The sequence below is a fragment of the Hirundo rustica genome, chromosome 24 (assembly GCF_015227805.2).
Source record: "Hirundo rustica isolate bHirRus1 chromosome 24, bHirRus1.pri.v3, whole genome shotgun sequence".
Classification (NCBI taxonomy): domain Eukaryota; kingdom Metazoa; phylum Chordata; class Aves; order Passeriformes; family Hirundinidae; genus Hirundo; species Hirundo rustica.
In genome coordinates this window covers 3,004,503-3,024,876 of record NC_053473.1, presented here as the reverse complement: position 1 = coordinate 3,024,876, position 20,374 = coordinate 3,004,503, and the positions used below count along the sequence as shown (strand labels likewise).

The following is a 20,374-nucleotide window of genomic DNA, read 5'->3' as shown; positions in this document are numbered from 1 at the left end:
TTACCCTGGAAACCGCCCGGCGCTCGACTGGCTCCGCCTGCCGCCCCCCCACCCTCACCCGCCCAGGCAGCGCCAGCCGAGCGCCGAGCGCACACCCCCACCCCACCCAACCCGCAGAGGAAAGAAGCGCCCAGGCGGGTAAAGGACAAAATCAGACTTTTGTTTATTAAAAAAATACTTTACAGGAAAAAAATTCTATGCATTCCGCAGGACTATTTTACAAAGAAATAGCTTAACAGTTTGACACTGGTGTACAGTCAGCTACCGACAGCGCGGGGGGGCGCGGGGCCGCCCCCGCACACGCGCGAATGTCAATAAATACACTAAGGCCGCACAAAGCAAACAGTCGTCCAGGCAATTGTACACGTCCTCTGGAGGCAGAGACCTTAGATAAATTAAAACCACAGAAAAAAAAAATAATCGTAGCTGCCAATCAAATCAAATTAAATCACGAAACAGCAATACAGGAGTCGGTATCTTTACATGTTGTACAGAGAAATCAGGAGAAAGCGGGTGTTTGAATGCTCGGGGTGCCCTGGCCAGTGCTCAGAGCCCACAGGAAGGGACAGAACAGACTCTGGGGGAGAGGAAGGGATCCCTGCGCTCCTGTCCCACCCCCTCAGCCAGCACAGGGCTGCCCAGGCTCAGCACTCCTCGGGAACTGCACTTGCAGAGTTCATCGCTCAGCTGATTCACACCCCAGCCGATGAAGGACTTGGGGAAAGCTCTGACAATTCGCCTTGCCCAGGGGAACTGAACGGTAACACGCAGTAAAGCTGGCAGAGCACAGCAGAGCCCCTGTGAAAAGCGTCCCTTCTGAATCCCCTGGGAACACCTCGTGGTGTCCCCCCCTTCCTGGAAGAGAAGGCAGCAGGTACCTGCACAAAGCGACCCGGAGTTTGTCTAGAGGAGAGAGGAAACCAAAGCCAGCTGGTATTTCAGCTTTACACTGCATTTGTGAGTCCATTTCTAGCACAGCTGAACCACTTGCCCTTATCCTTGGGATGTTTTAGTCACCAGCACTTGATTTAAAGTCGAGCCTAAGCCTCAGTTCTGTTTCACAGACAGAGCACTTGGCCAGTGACAGCTGTCTCCAACACAAAGCTGGAGTATTTTCTACCTGATACACAGCACAGAGCAGATCCTCATAAATGGAGCATGGAGGATTTGCAGTAACTGTCTAGCACACTCACATTTAGGAACTGTTCTGTATGTGCTTTCCACTGAGAATAAGAGAATGTTAACATATTGGAATGGACCTTAAAAGTCACCCAGTCCCAGCTCCCTGCCATGTGTAGGGACATCTCCCACTGGGCCAGGCTGCTCAGCCTGGCTTCAAAAACTTCCAGGGTTGGGGCATCCACAACCAAATCCTCACCACCCATCAATTTTCTTCCTTATCTCTAACCTAAATCCCTCCTCTTTTGATTTGTAGTCCCCCTTATCACTCAGTTCCTGATGATCAGCCCCTCTCCAGCTTCCCTGCAGCCCCTACAGATCCTGGAAGGGGCTCTGAGGTGCCCACACTGAACGGCCTCAACTTTCTCAGCTTTAGAATACACCACCAAATGTTCCAAAGTTTGATTAGCTCATTAAGGAGCCTGCTTTATGAACCTTGAAGAAATTCAAATAGCAGCTATTAAACACGAGATATTCAGTAATTTGTTCTGCTCAAACACTAAGTGGCTTGAACTCATTACTACCCCCCTAAACTGCTCTAGCTCATGAAAAAAATCAGTGTTCTACAGGTCTTGGGCTAGAAAACATTTGCAGTTGTCCCATCAAGGCTTTGTTCGGGCAACTGAAGCAAGGGCTGGAGAGTGAGCAGCTTCCCAAGCAATTCCTCTCAACACTTTACATCCAGAGTTGAGGTGGAATTTGAAAGTCTGCCAGTTTGGTTAAAGCACAGCAAAGCTGAGTATGAATTTAGTAAGAGATTCTTAAACAGCTTGTTCCTCTCTCCCTCAGTCTTCCAAAATAGGATAGCATCAGCAACATTCAGGTCATTCAAAGATACTTTTATTTATGTGCATTTAAATCTGACATTAGGTTTTAAGTTAGTAACTGAGCAGAGCACAGAGAGCATGATGCTATTGATCATGTCCCTCCATGCAAGAGGAAGTCAGAGCATTTTCCAGGTTATTTCAGGCTGTTGTCACAGATTTCACTAAAGCTACAGCTTGGAAAGCAGCACAAACCACCCTAAGTCCTCCTTCATCCATTTGAAAACGTGCTAATAGAATTTACAGGGGGCTTCCAAACGGATTTCATTCCATTCCAATTTTCCCAATAAACAGACAGGTTGGTGCATGGGGGCTCTGACTCTGTTTATTCTGCCTCTGCAGGCTTGCTTGGCCCCTGCAGGTGTGACAGTTCCTGAGAGATCAGTGCTGGCTGCCAGGGAAGGGCCAGGGAGCAGCACGGGAGAGGCGCGGAACGGGCACGTGGAAGACTCGCAGACTTGGTCAAAAGGAAAGAACACCCCTGGGGAATCTTTGAGTGTGAAGGATGAACTGAAACCACTATTGCCTGTGAGGAATTTTACTTTGCACAACCCTTAAAGCTATGAAATTCCTCTCAACATAAAAAGTGGAAAAAAAACCCACCAGAGAACTGACGGCTCGCTTCTGAGCCGCGCTGAGTCATCTAGAATTTCTGCTAAGATTAAATTACACCCCTGCATGAATCACATTACTTCTCATCATAAAAGCTTTCCATTCTAACACCTTATTTACACAGATTACTAAACGAGTCACTACCACTTCAATCTGTAAATTAGTTTTAAATTGAAATATTTCCTAGTCCTCATTTTTGTACCGAAGACAATACATACATACACATAAGGAGTAATACAGGCTCTAACTAATCACTGCAGTATCTTCTGAGGATTATTTCTCTATCAGTTTAAAATAGTGACCTCTACACTGAGGTGCTAATATGTATATAAAAGCCTACACAAACAATATTGCACAAAGTAAGATTTATAATAGAGTAACATATTTTAGAGACCCTTATAAAGAGAAGAGTAATAATTGATATTAAAAAGATGCATCCAGAACTAACACGGCATCTTTGCTTTTGTCTAGTCTAACATAGTGTTTCAAATCTTTCTTACCCCAGTGAGGATTAGAACAAATAAAGTTATCTGGAGACAGCTTAAGTTGCACCAAACCCCAACTTGTACTCTAAACGTGGGGAGGGGGGAGGGAGAGAGAAAAGGGACTTTTCCTTTTGATGACTGGAAAGGGCAGTAATAAACGGGGTGAGTGAAAGTCAAATACAGATTACACGTTAACATCCAGAAATATTGAAAGATTGTTTAAAAACTGTTGATAGCTGACACTCTACACATTGAGCACGTGCTGCTGATTTTTCCACAGTAACTGGGCACCCAGGAGCTACACGTGGAAAAAGCAGTCCAACGCCAAAACACTTTTTATTGTGAAATACTAATACAGAACTTACACAGTAAGGCTGTCCTTATTCTAGGAAGTCAGGTATCAGCTCAATGCTTATTATATTAAGTGCATCAGTACAAGGGAAAGTGTGGATCCATTGGACACGTTACGACCCGACCAAAACAAGCTGCCAAGTTGGTTAAGTATTTTAAAGCCTTAAAGTGCTCAAAGATAGCAGTTTCCTCCACAAGACTACCAAGAGGTTCTCTAATTTTGACATCAGCATTTATCACGTTCAGGGAAGATGTATCTTGGAAGCAAAAACCCTCACACCAAACAACATAAGCAGTGCTATGAGAAGTGTTAGGTCAGTGAGTCATTGCATTTCAACAGGAATCAGACACTTGCTTCAGTTCTTTTTACAGGTCACCCTTGTAGGAACTGTAAGAAACATCAATTTCTATAGCTTGTATATAAACCAACATGTCAAGAACAGACATACCAAAAATCCCACAAATCATCAAAAGTGCTGTGCTTTCTCTATTTTCTTTTTTTTTTTTTTTTTTAAACTTTTTTAAGCAATTAAAATGAGATGGGGAAGTCACCTTGCAAGTCTTCTACAAAAGCATCACTTTCTGGTGAATATTAGAGATAAAGTAAAAGTAGGGAAATAACACTGACCAACGGAGTTCAATCATTTCATGTTCCTGGAGGAATTTCAATCTGACTTTGAGAAGATAATCAACATCTCTTTACTTAAACAGAAAGAAGTGGTAGACCACTGTTACAGGTTGTACTAAGGGGTTAAAATACAACTTGAATTTTGCATAATCTGTGTAAAAAAGATATGCTTGACATTTTGGAATGTCACCTTTCTTTATAGAATTATAGGCAAGATTTCTCCAATAAAACATAAGCCAGTTATAAAACTATAACTTCACATCAAAATTTTAAAAAGTTGTTTAAAAAATGTTTGAATATATACATATCACACAGAAGAGCCTGCATGATCCTGTGGATTGTGTTGCTGATCAGACTCTATTTTAAAACCTGGAAGGGGCTGGGCCACCTGATCTGGTTGCACAAGTCCTGATATTGAAGAAGCAGAGGAGGAGAGCACCCCTGGGGTAAGCTGAATCTCTATACCTGGTTCTTCAGACTCTATTTTTACACTCACACCTTGGGGTTCACCTTCTGCCTCTGTGTTTCCAGGAACATCACTGTTCGGGCTTGAATTGCTTTCTGCTTTTGGAGAAGTCTCCCCCACGGGGTGATACTGCTTGAGTCTGATGTGCCAGGCTAAGCTGCAGACTGCTGACACTGTTTTGAACTGATGAATGACATTTCTAGGGATGAAGTAGATGTCATTGTCACACAACTGAATCCTAGCATAGCGAATGCCTTCCCGTCTCATTTGGTTTAGTTTGGCTTCGTCCACCCATTGAACACACTGGGAGAAGGAGAGACGGGAAAGTTAGTGGTAAACTCTTCAAACAATTCAGCATCTTCCTATTTTTCAACCTAATTCATGTCTATATCAGAATGATTCCTTTTCATGGGTAAAACTTCAAATGAGAACTGGCTTTTTAAAATATAATTTCTCTGATGTGCACTTCTTGGGAGGAGAAAGAAGAGGTTTCTATAGTTACAGTTAAAAACAACAATAGGCTGCATTGGTTGGGCTGGCAGGACTGAGTTTAAATGCTTCCATAGCCTAAGACAACATCAGGCATTAGAAAAAGCAGGAACAGGCACACATGGCTTAATCAACAGATTGTTTCCATAGCATACCCTGAGGCACAGCATGAACCCCAGCTTGGGGGAAAGGAAAAGAAAAAGGTTTCTTCCAAGTGAACTATTTTATCCCGAAACACAAGGAAATTTACCCAAAAGAGCTGAGAACTGAGGGGATACAGAAGGGCTGACTTTAGGGAGAAGCTGGGATCCGTCAGAAACTCCTCCCAAAACACCAGGAAGGAGCTGACACAGATTTGAGGGTGGATTTTATACCTGTGACACTGGAGGTTCATGCAGGTCCAGCTGAAGTCTCTGCACAACATCAGTGAAGTCTTCAGCATGAAAACAAACCACATCTTTGGTTATACGAGGCTGGTCGCTCCTAGGAAAAAAGAGAATTCCCAGAATTTTTGAAGTGTTTGAGTTACAGAGCATTACAGCTTTTCCCAGCAGAAAGCTTCATTGAACCAATGACCTGCTCCAGTGTTACACTGTGCACAAAGCCTCAACACTTCTCAATAGGGTATTATTTTGAAAAAGAGGGATAATTCATAGATTTCCCTTTTTTCTTTCTCCATTTTTTGCTACATTCACAACAGAAGTAATGTTTGCATGGACAATACACTGAAAAGCCTGAGAACCAGGTTCAAACTGCCACTATCAAAGTACTCTGTGTTCTAGGAACCACAATTTGCCTCAATTCTTCCATTCTATAATTGGACAGAATAATTCTGCATTAAGGGAAAAATGTAAAATTACATGGTAACACTGAAGTTGAAGAAGTAAGGAGTTTTATTCAATACCTGTGAACCAGAGTATAGGAAATACTGGCATCTTTTATTCTAATGCTATTGTTAATCATGCTATCCAATTTCTACTGTAATTTCTAGCTATTACAATGATGCAAGTCCAGTTTCTCTGCAAGGTCAACAGCAATATCCTGGGTACGTGACCTGAGAAAGCACTGCAGCTGTGAATTAATTACACTGAGCTCTGAGACTACAGTTACAAAAACTAGAATTAATATACCTGCTCAAGAAAAGAATGATCAAGGATGATGGTCCAAGTTTAAGGCTTTTGCATATCATTAAAATATTCTGCAAGCTGCTGTTACAAATTTTTTACTTCCCCAAGATGGAAAAACAAGAGGTATACAGCTTGAGGTTTTCAGCTCTGTACAGCTTTTGAATCACAGAATGAACTAGGTTGGAAAAGACCTTTAAGATCATCTTGTCCAACCTATGACCAAACACCCCCTCATCAACTAAACCACGGCACTGAGTGCCACGTCCAGGCTCTATTTTTAAACCAGTGACTCCACGATTCCAGCGATTGTCTCATCACAGGGTTTAAACCATTTCTGATTAGGTTTGGCTTGCAAGGAAATTTTTTGTTGTTTGTTTTTTTTAAGAATAGCTGCATTCCAGCAGCACTTACCATTCCCCAAACTGCACAGCCTTGAGCACCCCGACAGCTGCTGTGCTCTGCCAGTCAAAGCCCTGCCCCACGTGGTCAGCGTGAGCTCTGGTCCTGTCCTCGAACAGGACCTCGCGGGGCTCGCTGGTCCGAGGTAGGTACTGCAGGTTCTTGATCTCGTTCATGGACCTGCAACGGGGTAAAAACACAAATAAAAATGTCCCTGCTGCTCAAGAATTAACATTTGTATTGAAATAATCCTAAAATTCTGCGTGCTGCAGGCTTCAAGGGAACAAAGCACTTCCCTCTGATTTTTTTCTAGGTGTTTATTTGGTGAAAGATTGGCACAAAACCAGCAGAGTACAATTCAGGTTATAGAGATTGAACTTTACAAAACAAATGAAATCACATTATTTTACATACTGATACTTTCTTGGAGGAAGTCTTTCAGCACAAGTGAACACAAAAATTGAGCTCTCTTACAGAACCTGAGCTTCAGTTATTTGGGAGTACACACAAAAACTCTTCTTTAAACAACAATTAGAATATTGCTTCCAAATTCTAAATCCTGCTTCCAAATCTCCTGAAATTTGCTTTAGAGCACTCTTTCAGAGTCAGAAAGCAAGAATACACAATAATTCCTAGGCAGGCAGTGTTACAAGTGCTTTAGCACTGACATTAGAATGCAGCATGAGCAGTAGAAGGATCTCTGCTGTTTTACAGCATTCCACCTGCCCTTACCACCAAATTGGTTCTTGCCACAGAAATAAGATGAATTAAGTCTCCTGAAGGATAATAAAAAGAGGTTTTAATCTTAAAGCATTGATCTAGGATATGTGAGAAGTACTGAAAGATACTGTCAGAAGCAGTGAAATAAAATAACCATCACAAGTAACATTTGCTTTATCAGCTGATCCAATTTGAAACAAAGTGAAAGTGAAACTTAAATCTGAATTAGTCCTCTGAAGAGCCAGTTACACATCAAGTACTTTGCTTTTGTTCTCAAGTCTGACAAAGACTTAACTGCAATGTTCTGAAGTACAAAAGGAAACCCAAAACTTACCGGCGCCGTTTGAAGGGTGATTTTGGCATATCAGCCGTGGGAATCATCTGCTCTCCTGGCCTCACCCACATGATGGGCCCATCGTCACTCTGGGACCTGCACTGCAGTCTGAGGCTGGAAAGAGTTCCCCAGGGCAGAGTCATCTAAAAGAAAACAGGAACAAAACAACCCACAAAACACTGGGTGAGATAGAAAAATTAAATGACGCCTTTGGTAAAACTGGTTCAAATCTGCTATCAAAAGAATTGCATAGAAACTAAGTAAGTTTGAGAGGGAAAAGATATTCCAAGCTAATTTTATCAAGCATAGTTGTTAGGGAAGTAGAAGTGCATGTAGCACATGTATACATAGTAAACTTGATTTTTTTTTTTAATTAGCCACCTCATTCCATGCCTTTTAATCGGACACAGTAGCCCAAATCAGTAGCCCAAATAAGCACATTAATAAAATACCTTAACAGTTTCTAATTACTTGGAAACCTAACAGTTGCTTGATATTACAGTGCTCTGAATACGCCACAAGTTACTGCTTACTCTAAGAAATGGAGATTCTTCCAACATATCTAGGAATTCTGGGAAGTAGTCCCCCACTTCTTCATCCACAGCCCCCACCAGGCTGATCTGGCGCATGGGTCCCGCTCTGTAGGTGCCACAGCAGTACGTCCGATTGACCTGAGGCCAGACAAGAGACACAACACCACCACAGCTTTAGTTCTCTCACAGGAGATTCAAACTAACTCATCTAACACAGCTGGGATGAATCTTGGACTCATCTATATTTGTTTCAGCTGATGTGCCTTTGGGAATAGACACAGGGACTGTTTAGAACAGAAGAGAAAGAAAGGACTCCTGCCTGTACTGACAGGAAATCCTTCTGAAGTTTGAATAACAGCAAGTGAATATTTGACTAATTCAGGAACAATTCAACACTTCCAGGCTGACTTGAGAAAACAACCACACAAGGTTTCATTGTGACTCAGTCCTTCCCCAGCAAGCTTCAACTCTCCACTAATTTGTGCAGTTTGACTGTCGCTTCTGCACTTCAAAGTGGATGCTCCTGGGACATGCACATTCCTCAGTTCAGTCCTGTCCCTAAGGTCCCTCCCCTGGGACTGCAGTGAAAAACCTCAGTGTCCTTCATGCAACAGTTCTGGTGATCCTGCTATAGTAAACACAGAAAATTGCACAAAGACTAGAGGAATCGAGAGGTTTAGCTGGAAAAGCAGTGCTCATGGAGAAGAATTTTAGGATAACCATTTGCAGTAGAACCTGCTGTCAGTGCTAGGGCCAGAAACACTTTAATCTCACAGCTTGTGGACATCCCCTAGAACATAGACTGTCCCACTTTCCTGGGTCATCTGGAAACTTCTCTTGCCAATTTCCCGTTCCCAGAAGAGAGGCAATGGCAAGACTCCAGTGTTGTGTAGCCTCATCCTATGGACTGCAGCTGGAACGTGCCATATGGCCGCAGAGGAGGTTCTGTGTAGATCCCACAGCTAATTGATGTCACAGAGCACAAGTCTGTTTTGCTCTCAGCTGTGTCTGCCCCCAGCCTTCCACCACCCTTCAGTGTTCTAGGGGTGGAAAACTCCAGCTGCTGCCCATGGCTGAGTGGTGGGACAGTACAGACAAGCATTGGTAAATTTGCAGTTCAACAGTCATGTTCACACAGCGTGATGCATTTTATAACTCCACTTACAGAAACATGGATGCAGCAGCTCAGCTTTAAGTTTAGTTTCAGTTTTGCATGTTTAGCCAGCAAGCCAGATGTCATTAAACTACTTCATGCAGTTGCTAAAGAAAATGAGGAGAGACTAATAAAGGAAGAATAGAGTTACTGCTGCAAATTTATCCTCCAGCAGCAGCAATAGATAATTACAGGAGCTTAGATCACTCTATTTGCTGAATGCAGCTCAGAGCAGGAGCACTGGCACACCACAGCAATATTTTAGTTCTGTGCACCTACAGAAAAACTAAGGACTGAAGTGCTCTGGTCCTTATCCAGTGAAGTTTAACTGCCTGGCACTGTTTATGTAAGTGGAGACAGCCTCCTTGCAGATGAATTCCATGCTACTGAAGCCACCTGGTGAGAGTCACTAGTATTGTACATGTGTTTGTCATGGGTTAAAATTAATTATAATTCCATACGCAGCTTTTCCTTGTAATGCTTTCACAAAGGAAGAGAAAAGTGAGAAGCATTAACTTTGTTTTTCTTTAATGCACTGGAACAATGGAAAAAAATAGACAAGAACTCAGGAGTTTTAAAGGAAACAGTAGAAATACTTTAGGGAAACATTGGACTTCAATGCTTTGCTAGTTTTTAATAGAAATTAAAGGAATATAACAGACTTGAGAATTAAACCCAGGACATATTTACACTAAGAACATGCACGATCTCACAGCAATCCCCAGCAGGCTGCACTATTCATCTCAAACACCTCAATTACAGGGGATGTAGTCTACTAGTTTAATATGCCATAAAAATTTCTTCAGTTTTTTTTAAACAGCTTCTTGCTCATTCTTAATTCCTTCTGAGCAGCAAACACCGACACTACTGGTTAGGCCAGTGGTCTCAAAAAATGATGTAATGAATTTCTAAAAGAAATTGCTCTTGCTTTACAGCTGAGTGCTTTAGTGTCCCATGAGTAAGCACCCTGCCTGCTGCACTGCAAACTGCTTTGGCCTTTCATTCACCAGGTGCTCAGATTCCCTCTTGGCTCTATTCACCCCACAGCCACCTGCATGCAGCCCTCATTGCGGGGAAGAAAGCTGAGATGATGAAATAGCTGAAGTCACTTTGCTATATCCATTAGGACCTCTCTCAGTGTTTTTTATTTTTGTTTAAAGTTCTACTCTTGTTTAGGAATTTAGCCGGGGTCACTCCAGTTCATACGGCTGCCAGAAGCCAGTAACTTATTTACAGAGCACCTCCCTTGCTATAATTTGTTCCCTGTGCTGCTTTAAAAGCAGCAGTGGATCACGAGCAGTCACTGCTGCTGTTTTTACCGTTGCAAAAGGACAATGGGGCCAGTAAGACCACTCAGGCAGCCCGTGCCCTTTCAAATGCCACCCAGCCATCAGTGCCGTGTGTACCCCCCACACTGACAGTGAGTTACAGGCACGTTTAAAATTAGCTCTTGAGTGCTCATGGAGGCATTTTCTCTCAGCTGCACCATGTGCCTATCGGCGTTTCCCACACCTGGCTGAGAACAGAAGCAGACAGAGGCAGTGTTTCCTGTCAGAGGCACAGGGCTGGTGTTTATTTGCGTGCTCCTGAGCCACCCCAGCCTCACCACGGGTTAAGTGAGCAGCACAGGGTGAGAAGAGGACACACAGATGAGGCATCAGCTGGAGACAAATGAGGTTAAGTCTCAGAAGTTTCTCTCCAGTTGCAAGAAAAGCATGAATCAGTTGACAGCAACAATATTTCAGCATGCCAAGTCGACTATAAAACCAACCACACAAACACTTGGCTACAAGGAAGAAAGCAAGAGCATAAGGCTGTTCCTGCTGAAGGACAAGGCTGTGGCATGCCAGCACAGCAAGGGTGACATGTTTGACTAAAATCTGACATAGTGCAGGACCACTGGGCATTGTTTATACGGCTTTAGTGACAAACCAAATGACGTTTGCAGTACAGATACACAATTTCTGCATTTCTCACTTTGGTAGCTACTGCTAAAAAAAAAAAAAAAGTAATTGCCCTTCCAGAATCAGAGAAGTTCACATGGGGCAGACAACCAAACTGTGATATGGTTCATGAACCAAAGCTGTCAGGGACAGAGTAACCTGTTCTGAACAGCAGGAGCAAGAAACTGTACCCAGCTATCACCTGTTGGCTGCTTCTCCCACCTCCTTCCCAGGAGGAACAGCAGCTTATGCAAAACCTACTTCCCCAATTCTCTTTCCTGGCCTCTTCCCAGAACCCCCACACACCCTCTGTGACAGCCTAACTGTTCTTTGAATCACAGAGAGAATTCATCAGGCAGTTGATCAGTTGGGAAAAAAAAAGCAGAAGTGTTTTGTTTTTTTTTTTTTTTTAACTCTAAATTTATTCCCATTCACTGAGTGGAAGCAGTTGTACTGAAACAAGTGATAAGGAAAGTAAGAGTTCATTCTAGCTGCACTGCAAAAAGCTTCCAGATTAAAGTGTGCCCTTATGTGAGGAAAGCTTACAAATTACTGCTCAGTGATTTGAGTCTTGAAAGCTCTCAGCCCAAGTGAACAGCTCCACACTAAAGCTGAGCTCCAGCACTGAAGTATTAGAACCAATGAGAGCCAATGCGAGCAAAAAAAATCCTGAGGACACTACAGTTTAATTATTTTAAGATGCTGAAACCAAACATTTATGTAACAAATACACGTTGGAGTGCTTTGCTATAAACTCACTGCCTTGAGAACAAAGGAATTCACCTTGCAAGGCAGTTAATTATCACTAGACTAACCAAGTCCTTCAGATTAAAGTCCTTATTTTGAAAACTACAGTTCAGTTTCTCTAAAAACACAAAACAGCAGAATGTTGTGCAAAGGTCACATTAAGTTGCAGTTTACAGAACAAATTTTGATTTCTTGACACTGAATCTTCAGTATTCGAGACTCCCTAATACTCCAAATCCCCTCAGCAAAAGTCAGTACAACAAAAAAATTCATGCACAGAGAAGGAACCAGAATGGAAGCAACTTAATTATAAATAATCAGTGTTACAGCATACAGTAGTGCAACATGTTTAATCTGCAAAAGCACAACCATGAAGTGCTTCTGTGCTGTACAATTCTCATACAGAAGGGTGAAAAGCAAAGCTTGGCCAGTCTGTTCACCCCTCGCCAGAGCTGCCGAGGAACAGCAGCACAACAGCCAGCTTCATCAGCCCAGGCCCTCGAGCAGGGCACTGCAGCCTTCTCCATTCCAAGACAAGCCAAGCTAAACTTTGGTGAACCCACCACCCATTTCAACGTTTCCATCATCTGTATTCTCTGAAGAGCCCTGCTCCAGCAGCCTGTGACAGCTCCTGTGCTCTGTTTGCTCAGGGAGAGCTGCACTAGCACACTTCAGCCACAGAGGATTAACCAGGTCATGCTGGAGCTGGGTTTAGAGAAGTGGTTTAGACCAACTGAACCTTATGTCATGACTCAATCTTAATCAAGTTTAGACAGTACTTAAAATAGAATTAATTGAAGTACCAGCAGACTATAACCCAGCAAAGCCTCTTATTTATTGCCATACATTCCTCACGTGTATTTATAGTGCCAGTATTCATGTTCACAGGACATTCACCAAGAAAAAATGCAATTGTTAAACATTCCAGAGGCTCTGTTTAGCTGTTTCAGGGGTCATCACATGTACTCAAGCCAGAACGCAATCAGGACACTAGAAAACACAGATAAATCATTAATGCAGAAGACTTTAAAGCCTGACCTGTGGACACACTTCTCATCTGCAGCACACAGGTGTGTGCTGTGCAGAAGTGCTATTGCCCACAGCAGTGGTTTTGGGGTCCTCTGCACTCAGACACAGCTCTGTCAGCACAAAGAATTACTTAAGCCAAGAAACAGAAGCTGGTTAAAATAAGTGCTGCAGCAGCAAATCACTGTCAAACAAAAAGCCAAGTGTCAGAATTATTCATTTAATGCTATTCAAAGACGTCACAGTGACCGTGCAGTAACTTTCTGTAAGGCAGTAATTGTTTTTCCAATGTTTGCTTACAAGCATTTGATAAGCCCTGCAGAGATCCAAATAGCTCATCCACAGCACTGCCACTCCAAATCTGTTGTTTAAGGTGTGTTCCTATCATACTGAACTCCACTACAGAGTTTCAGGTTTATCCTCCCAACAGGTGAACTAGTAAATGTAATTAACATCTCAAGTAAAAGCCTTAAAGGTAACCAGCAGTTTGGATCCATTCTCAGATTAAACAGAAAGAAACTTTATTCCATCAAAGAGAAATTTTTCTAAACTGTCATCTTGTGGTATACTCATAGATACTTCTGAGTTTGATCACAGGACTAAAATCCAAGAGACTTTCATATGGGAATCTTAAATTTAGCTTAGTTTTTACTGTTGCATCCATTTAAGTTAGATGGAGATAGTTTCAGAATTTAAACTAGTTAAAGCCTACCATGGAAACCTAGAGAGTAAAAATGAAACTTCTTTTTCTAAGGCAATTAAAGAGATCCTCTAAACACCTTCAAGCTAGAAAGTTTAAACAGCATAAGGTACTGAGGGGATTAAGATGTTAAAAACTTTGCGAATCTGATAAATTGAAACAGGAAAAATAATGTCATTGCAAAACAAAACAAACAACAAAAAAACCAATATCAAGACCCCAAAAACAAACCCCAGCTCTACTGACTAGAAAAGCAGTGTTGTTATTTACAGCCTATGCAACTCTTGAGACAGACTTGGCTGTGAACAATCTCAGTGTTTCCCCAAGTTCAGAAGAAAAAGATGCCCAGTGCAGATCTTTCCTCAGGTAACAGGTCTGAGGTGTGATTCACAGAAAAGCTTTAAGCAGAAGCAGGAATAAACAGCACAGTAGTGTAGCTCTAACATTGCCTTTCTTCATCTGCTTAGAAAATAAATTTGTGACTGGCCTATTTTAAGTCATGTCTGCTCTGGGTTACTGAGACTAATCAAATCTAGGTATTGTGAAGCATTTATGCTTTTGAAAAATTCTTACCTGAGAGTGAAAATTTGAAATTGTTGTTGTTTCAATGTCCTTCTTGCCCAAAATTTCCATTTTCACTGGAGTGTTTGGAAAGTTAAAAGCAAAGTAATCCAGGAAGTCTGGTAAATAGGCAGCTGCTCCATGCACTATGGCTAAAGCATAGTAAGCTGCATTTTTATCATTTTCACTGAATGACAACGCAAGAAACTCTTCTGCAAATCTCTCCATCTCCACTGGAGACAAAAATGAGAGTTCATCCATGTAAGCGTGCAGGACCAGGGCACCTCCATTGGACTGGTGCTCCTCATGAATGAAGTTACTGAATTTAGTGCCAGTCTTCAGGAAGCTGCTGCGGACAGAGTGCTCCTGGTGTGTCACAAAGGGGGTTTGTACCCCCTGGGGTATCCGGTATTCCTGCATGCCCAAGTTCAGTCTGCACAGCTGCTCATCCTTCAGGTACCTGAAGGATTCCTTGCTCATTTCCAGGTTGTCACACTGTCCTTGAGACAGAGCCTCCTTGTCAATGCGAGTGAGCCCGGCACACACTGTCTGCACCTCTTTGTTGTACATCTTCAGGCGCTTTCCCCTCACATCTTCCCGGTGTTTCTTTTTCTTTTTTTTCTTTATCTTCTTCATAATAAGACTGTCAGCTCGCTGGGTTTTGCCATTTTCATCTGGAGTTTCTGGCAGCAACGATAAAGAGAAGATTAGAGTTCTGCAGTTGCAGCATATTCACCCCAAAAGAATTCAGGCCTCTCGCTGAAAGGATCTATTTCCAGGGAGACTGACCAATTGTAAAACATTGCATTTTTGGTTGTATAATTAAGTCAAAAAGTCAGGGCATCTATAATTGCACAAATAAAGCCTTGTATTAAGGAAAACTTCCAAAATTCTAGCTTAATGTTTTAGAAATACTTCCATTTTTAACACATTTATTAGAGTACCTTTAAAAGGAGTCTGTATTTCAGTACATCTATAATTAAGTACATTAATAACTTCTGACATTTAAGGCAGTGCCATACAGGGGAAGAGGATAAACAAGTATGTGTAACATTTAAACATTAAGACTTTCATTACAGAACACTTCCCTGCTTTTGGACACATGATACAGAAGCAAACAGAGTAGCACTGAAGAGCTACAAGCTTTACTTACATTTAGAGGTAAAAGCACTTAAGTAAATCTTACATTGCTGATCTTTTAAAATTAAAGGACTCAAATCATCATAGCAACATATCAGTCTTAAATAGTTAACGATTCAGTTAATGGAGAGAAAGAAATTAAGAGCCTGTTTCAGCTGTTTAGGGGGTTTTTTTGAGGTTAATCAACCTCTAAAAGGCTGAAATATAAAATGTAAAAAATTAGTTCTGTCAGGAAAAATGGAATAGTTTAAGTAGTTCTTCTTTCAAGAATAAAACCTAATTCAAATAACATTTTTGCAGGGGACAAAGGTAATTAGAAAACTTGATGCTCCAGCTGTTAAAATCTCAATTGCCAAGACAAGATTTTAATGTGCCTGAATCAAAAGAACCATTTCATCCAACAATGCCCATAAATCTCCAGGAGCTGTGTTAGCAGGATAGCCACGGGGATGAGAACAACCTGCTGCTGAAGGCAACACCTGACCAAAAAGGTACTAACTAAAGTTTTACCCTTTCCCCTCAGCACAAGGCTTTGTCTTAATAAAATTTCCTTTCTTTGGCTGCACATTAGTATTCCCTTTTTATTCTCTTGGAGCACTTAAGTTAAAGAAAAAAAAAACAAAAAAAAACAACACGTTACAGTGTTTTATGAGAAAGGGTGTAGCGATAAACACAGGCAGCTCCAGGTTCTTCAGTGTAACCAGTGTTTAACTGGATCATTACTGGTTTGGTCTCAGAGCTTGTTACTGGAGAGGGCTGACCTTCATAACAGCCTGGAGTAAGGAACAGAGTTACTCACGGAGCAAAGAAAGAGCTGATTGCTTAATCCTCACTTCATACAATAGTCTTAGGACCTGAAATACAAGTTTTCACCGTGCTGCTGCAGCCCTTGCAAACAGCAAAGGCCCTGATCTTTCTATTTCAGAGAAAGCAGGAAAAGCAGGCCGGTATCACTTGTTCTGGGAAGTCAACTGAAACGGTTGTTGGAATGAGGTTTGCTGCAAGACTCAGACGTGAGGAGTGTGTGGTTTGCTCACTCACTGGGCTCTCAAGAACAGACACTGCTTTACTCACTGAGTGAACGTGCAATTCACATACCAGGTATTCGTCCTGGTGGGACCAGCTGGAGCTAAATAAGAATTTCATGCCATCACTGAGCTGTCGGGAATGCTTCCCTATGCACGTTTCTAAGAGCATTTGGTTGTTATAGGTTTCTTATTTTAAGCATTTCTGATTTTAGGTATAGTTTTAAAACCTCACACTTTTCAATTCAGAGGATCCTCCTGTTTGAAGCCATATCCTAATAACAAACAGAGGAATCCTTGCATTTGGGAGCTTCTAGTGAACACTTGTCTGTTTTCAGGATAAAAGCTGCCCTGGCTACTGCAGGATCCACTGAACACAGCAGAGTCCCACTATTACAGCAAGTAACTGCTGTATTCAGTGAAGCTAAACAGTGACATTAGAATAATGCCAGGCAATCTTGAAGGAAATAAAGTTTTAATTTTCCTTTAAATAAACAGAAAGCCTCCAGCACCTCAAACACAAAAAAAAGCTGTGGACAGGCCACTAAACTATGGGCTCAGCAGAGAGGCACAGTGACAGCAGCACCAATAACTCCGCTACTCCAAAATGATCAGACATCCCACAACAGAACCAGAACCACTATTAAACAGCAGAAACAGTGGGAGCGTTCACTGTCACCTGGGGCCACAGATAAGCACGGTATAGTCAATGTAATAGGTAACTTAATTAGATTATACATAAAAAAAAAAAGCCCTGACAGTCAGGAAAAGAAATCCAGCCCCATCCCAAAAGGCATTACCCCTAGAGCTGAGGACCGGCAGTGAAGAGGCTCAGATGAGCAAACAGCTTTCCTCTGCAAATCTGGAATTCTGATGCTCATTTTCACGCTGTTTAAGCCTTCATTAAGAGGCCTAATTTAATTCTGGGTTAGAACTGACACAGTGACACCCCAGTCTACAAAGTTACACCGCTCTAAACTTCTGCTTGATAAACACTGATAAAACTGCAGAGGTTTACAATCAGAAGCATTTATTATTCAGGTCATTATTCAAGCCACAGCGGTGTGGAAGCATTAACCAGTGGAGAAAAGCCTCTCCTGGTAATAGTTTTGTCTGTTCTTAAGACAGTCCTATCTAGAGTTTACTCTAGAGACACTTGACTTCTGTAAGCAAGTGTATCTTTGGCACAAAACCTGCCCATACACTCCTCAAGCATAATTCACCGCATTATATTTTTAATTACAGCAGCTTTTGCAGTTATTTTTTATCTATGTTGCTCTTTCCAAGAAGCTTTTTACTATAACAAATCTCTGAGCAGAACCAAAATAATCACTGTTACTGTTAAAAAAAAATAAACAAAACCACACACAAGCACAAACCAAAAATCACGAGATATTTTGGCCTTTCAATGAAACAAAACAGAATAATTCGGGTTGGAAAGGACCTTTGGAGATGATCCAATGAAACCTCCCTGCCAAGGCAGAGTCACCTGAAGCAGGTGACACAAGTTTGGATTTGGAATATCTCCAGACCGGGAGACTCCAGGACCTCCCTGGGCACCTGTGCCAGTGCTCTGCCACCCTTCATTGAAAGAAATTCCTCCTCATGTTGAGGAGGAACTTCTTGTGTTTTAGTTTATAGCTATTCCCCCTTGTCCTGTTGCTGGGCACCCCTGAAAACAATCTGGCACCATACTCTGACACCCGCATTGGAAATATTCGTAAGAAATCACAAGATCCCTTCTCAGGCCACTTATTAAAACCAACAACTAAAAATTTTTTAAAAACCCAAAAAACCCCCAGCAGCTCCTCGCACGTTTATGCAAGCATAGAGAAAAGAAACCTTCACTCCCACAGCACCTGCACGCCGAACCCGCGATGAGGGCGATTCTGACAGCAGCAGGAGCAGCGCGGCCACCCCGCGCTCCTTCCCCGGGCCAGCACCGCCGTGCCCGCTACGACACGGCCGGAGCAGGGCCGCCGAGCCCGCTGCGCTGCCGCCGCCCGCTCCCCTCCACAGGTGCGCCCGGGGCTCCGAGCGCGGCGCTGCCGCCGCCGCCCGCCCGGCCGAGCCCGCCGGGGGCACCCGCCGGCCCCGCGACCCCCGCGCTCCCCCCGCCGCTCACCTCGCTGGCTGGGCCGCCCCGCCGCGCCGTCCGCGGGGCTGCCGCGCCTCGCCTTGTGGCCGGTGGGCTCGGCGTGGTGCCGGTGGTGGTGTCGGCGCTCCCCGGGCGGCGGGAGGCTGAGCGGGGAGAACGTGAACAGCCCCGCGGCGGCGGGGAGGGCGGGCGGGGGCAGCGGCTCCGCCGGGCCGGGCCCCGCCAGCAGCGGCTGGCTCGGCCGGGCCCGCTTGGCGGACGGCGGCTCGCCGGGTGCCGCCCGCCGGCGGCGGGGCCCGCGGGGCCGGGCGGGCCGGTCCGCTGAGGGCGGCGGCGGCTCCTCCGGGGCCCGCGGCACCGCGGCGACCTGCGCGGCCATTTCAGGGGCTCCCTCACACACATTTAAATGGCCCGAGCGCCGGGCGCCGCCGCGCACGCGCCGCCGCGGGGCACCCTGGGACGTGTAGTTCGGGGGCGGGGGGGGCGCGTGCGCGCGGCGCGGGTCACGTGGGCGGCGGGGGCAGGGCGGGAAAGCGCTGAGGGAGAGCGGACCCGGTGAGTGGGGAGGGGTTAAAAACTTTTATTTCGGCAGTGTTTTTCGCTTGTTCTAAAGTGCTTCATCCACTAAACACCGACCGCGGGGTGCTGCGGAGGCTTTTCCCCCTGAGGGAAATGATGTGGAGCTGTTGGAGGGAGCCTAAGGAGGCCATCCATGCCCATAGCAGTGGAATGGAATGAAATAATTGAATCATAGAATGTTAAGGGTTGAGAGGAACTTAAAAATCTCGTTTCACCCCCTGCCGTGGGCTGGGGCACCTTCTACTACACCAGGTAGCTCCAAACCCCGTCCAGCCTGGGAGAAACAGGAATATAATTTGGATAAAGACTTTCACTGTTTTCTGCTGTTAAGAAAACCCGTGACTACAGTAATAAAAAGGGCAGTATTGGCTATTCCCCCAACTTTAAACCAGCTGAGTTTTCCATTCCAGCGGTGGTCAGCAGATTCTTCTTGACCACATTCCCCAAATCCCACCTTGGTTGGTGGAATCTGGTGAGGAGCCTGGCGAGAAATCTCATCTTCCCTGTTCCCACCTGAAATTCTGTGCTGGAGAATCACAAATCCTTAAAAACAGCATTGTTTTTAAAATACAATAATATTTTGCTTGCTGTCGTGGTCTTTTGGGACTTTTTTTCCCAGATAGAAGCGCAGCTGGGTCAGCCAATTGTGCAGTCCAGTTACACCAGTTTCGTTTCTATGGGATCAATCACTGTCTTCAGTCTTATTGCCCCAAAATCCAGACAAATGCTCTGATTTGCTCAGATGGGGGAAAAAACCAAAAGCTTATATTGTTTCTAGAATTTGGGATGCCGATTCCCTCTTAGTCCAAGTAATGTAAACATTTCAATGTCTTTGATTATAGACCTACAAACATGAGAGAGGGTCTTGATCCACCTCACTCTGCTCTGGTGGCTTTCCAGGTCATTCCATAGTCTTCACTGAGTCCCATCATCAGTTTATGCTCAAATCCATCCTTTTGAAGTGATTATATTCCAAAACACAACAAAAGTATGTCCCTCCTTAGGAAAAAAAACTTGTATTCCAAGGTTTACTTTCCATCCCATTGTGAATTAGCTGAAAGTTGCTGGTACTTTTACATTCTTGACTTGAAAACTCCGGATTTAAATTCAGTGAATGTGCAAGTAGTGCCTGAGCTGCCAATACTGTGTAACAGCTTTGGATGTGTTGATTTTGGTGGAAGCTTCACTGGGATGGGCATTCCAAGTATTTCAGGATGACTTCACAAATCTGCAATGCCAAGTCTATAAAATACAT

General features: G+C 43.6%; 1 protein-coding gene across 1 annotated transcript; it reads right to left on the bottom strand.

Moving 5' to 3' along the window:
- Nucleotides 1-3,933: 3,933 nt before the first annotated feature.
- Nucleotides 3,934-18,944, bottom strand: RSBN1 (round spermatid basic protein 1). Its single transcript, XM_040085458.2, has 7 exons — nucleotides 18,568-18,944; nucleotides 14,290-14,960; nucleotides 8,148-8,285; nucleotides 7,615-7,757; nucleotides 6,573-6,740; nucleotides 5,409-5,517; nucleotides 3,934-4,848 (listed from the first exon to the last, which is right to left on the bottom strand). Exons 1-7 carry the CDS (start codon nucleotides 18,917-18,919, stop codon nucleotides 4,387-4,389), a joined length of 2,043 nt encoding a protein of 680 aa, XP_039941392.1. The 5' UTR covers nucleotides 18,920-18,944; the 3' UTR covers nucleotides 3,934-4,386.
- Between the last annotated feature and the right edge of the window lie 1,430 nt (nucleotides 18,945-20,374).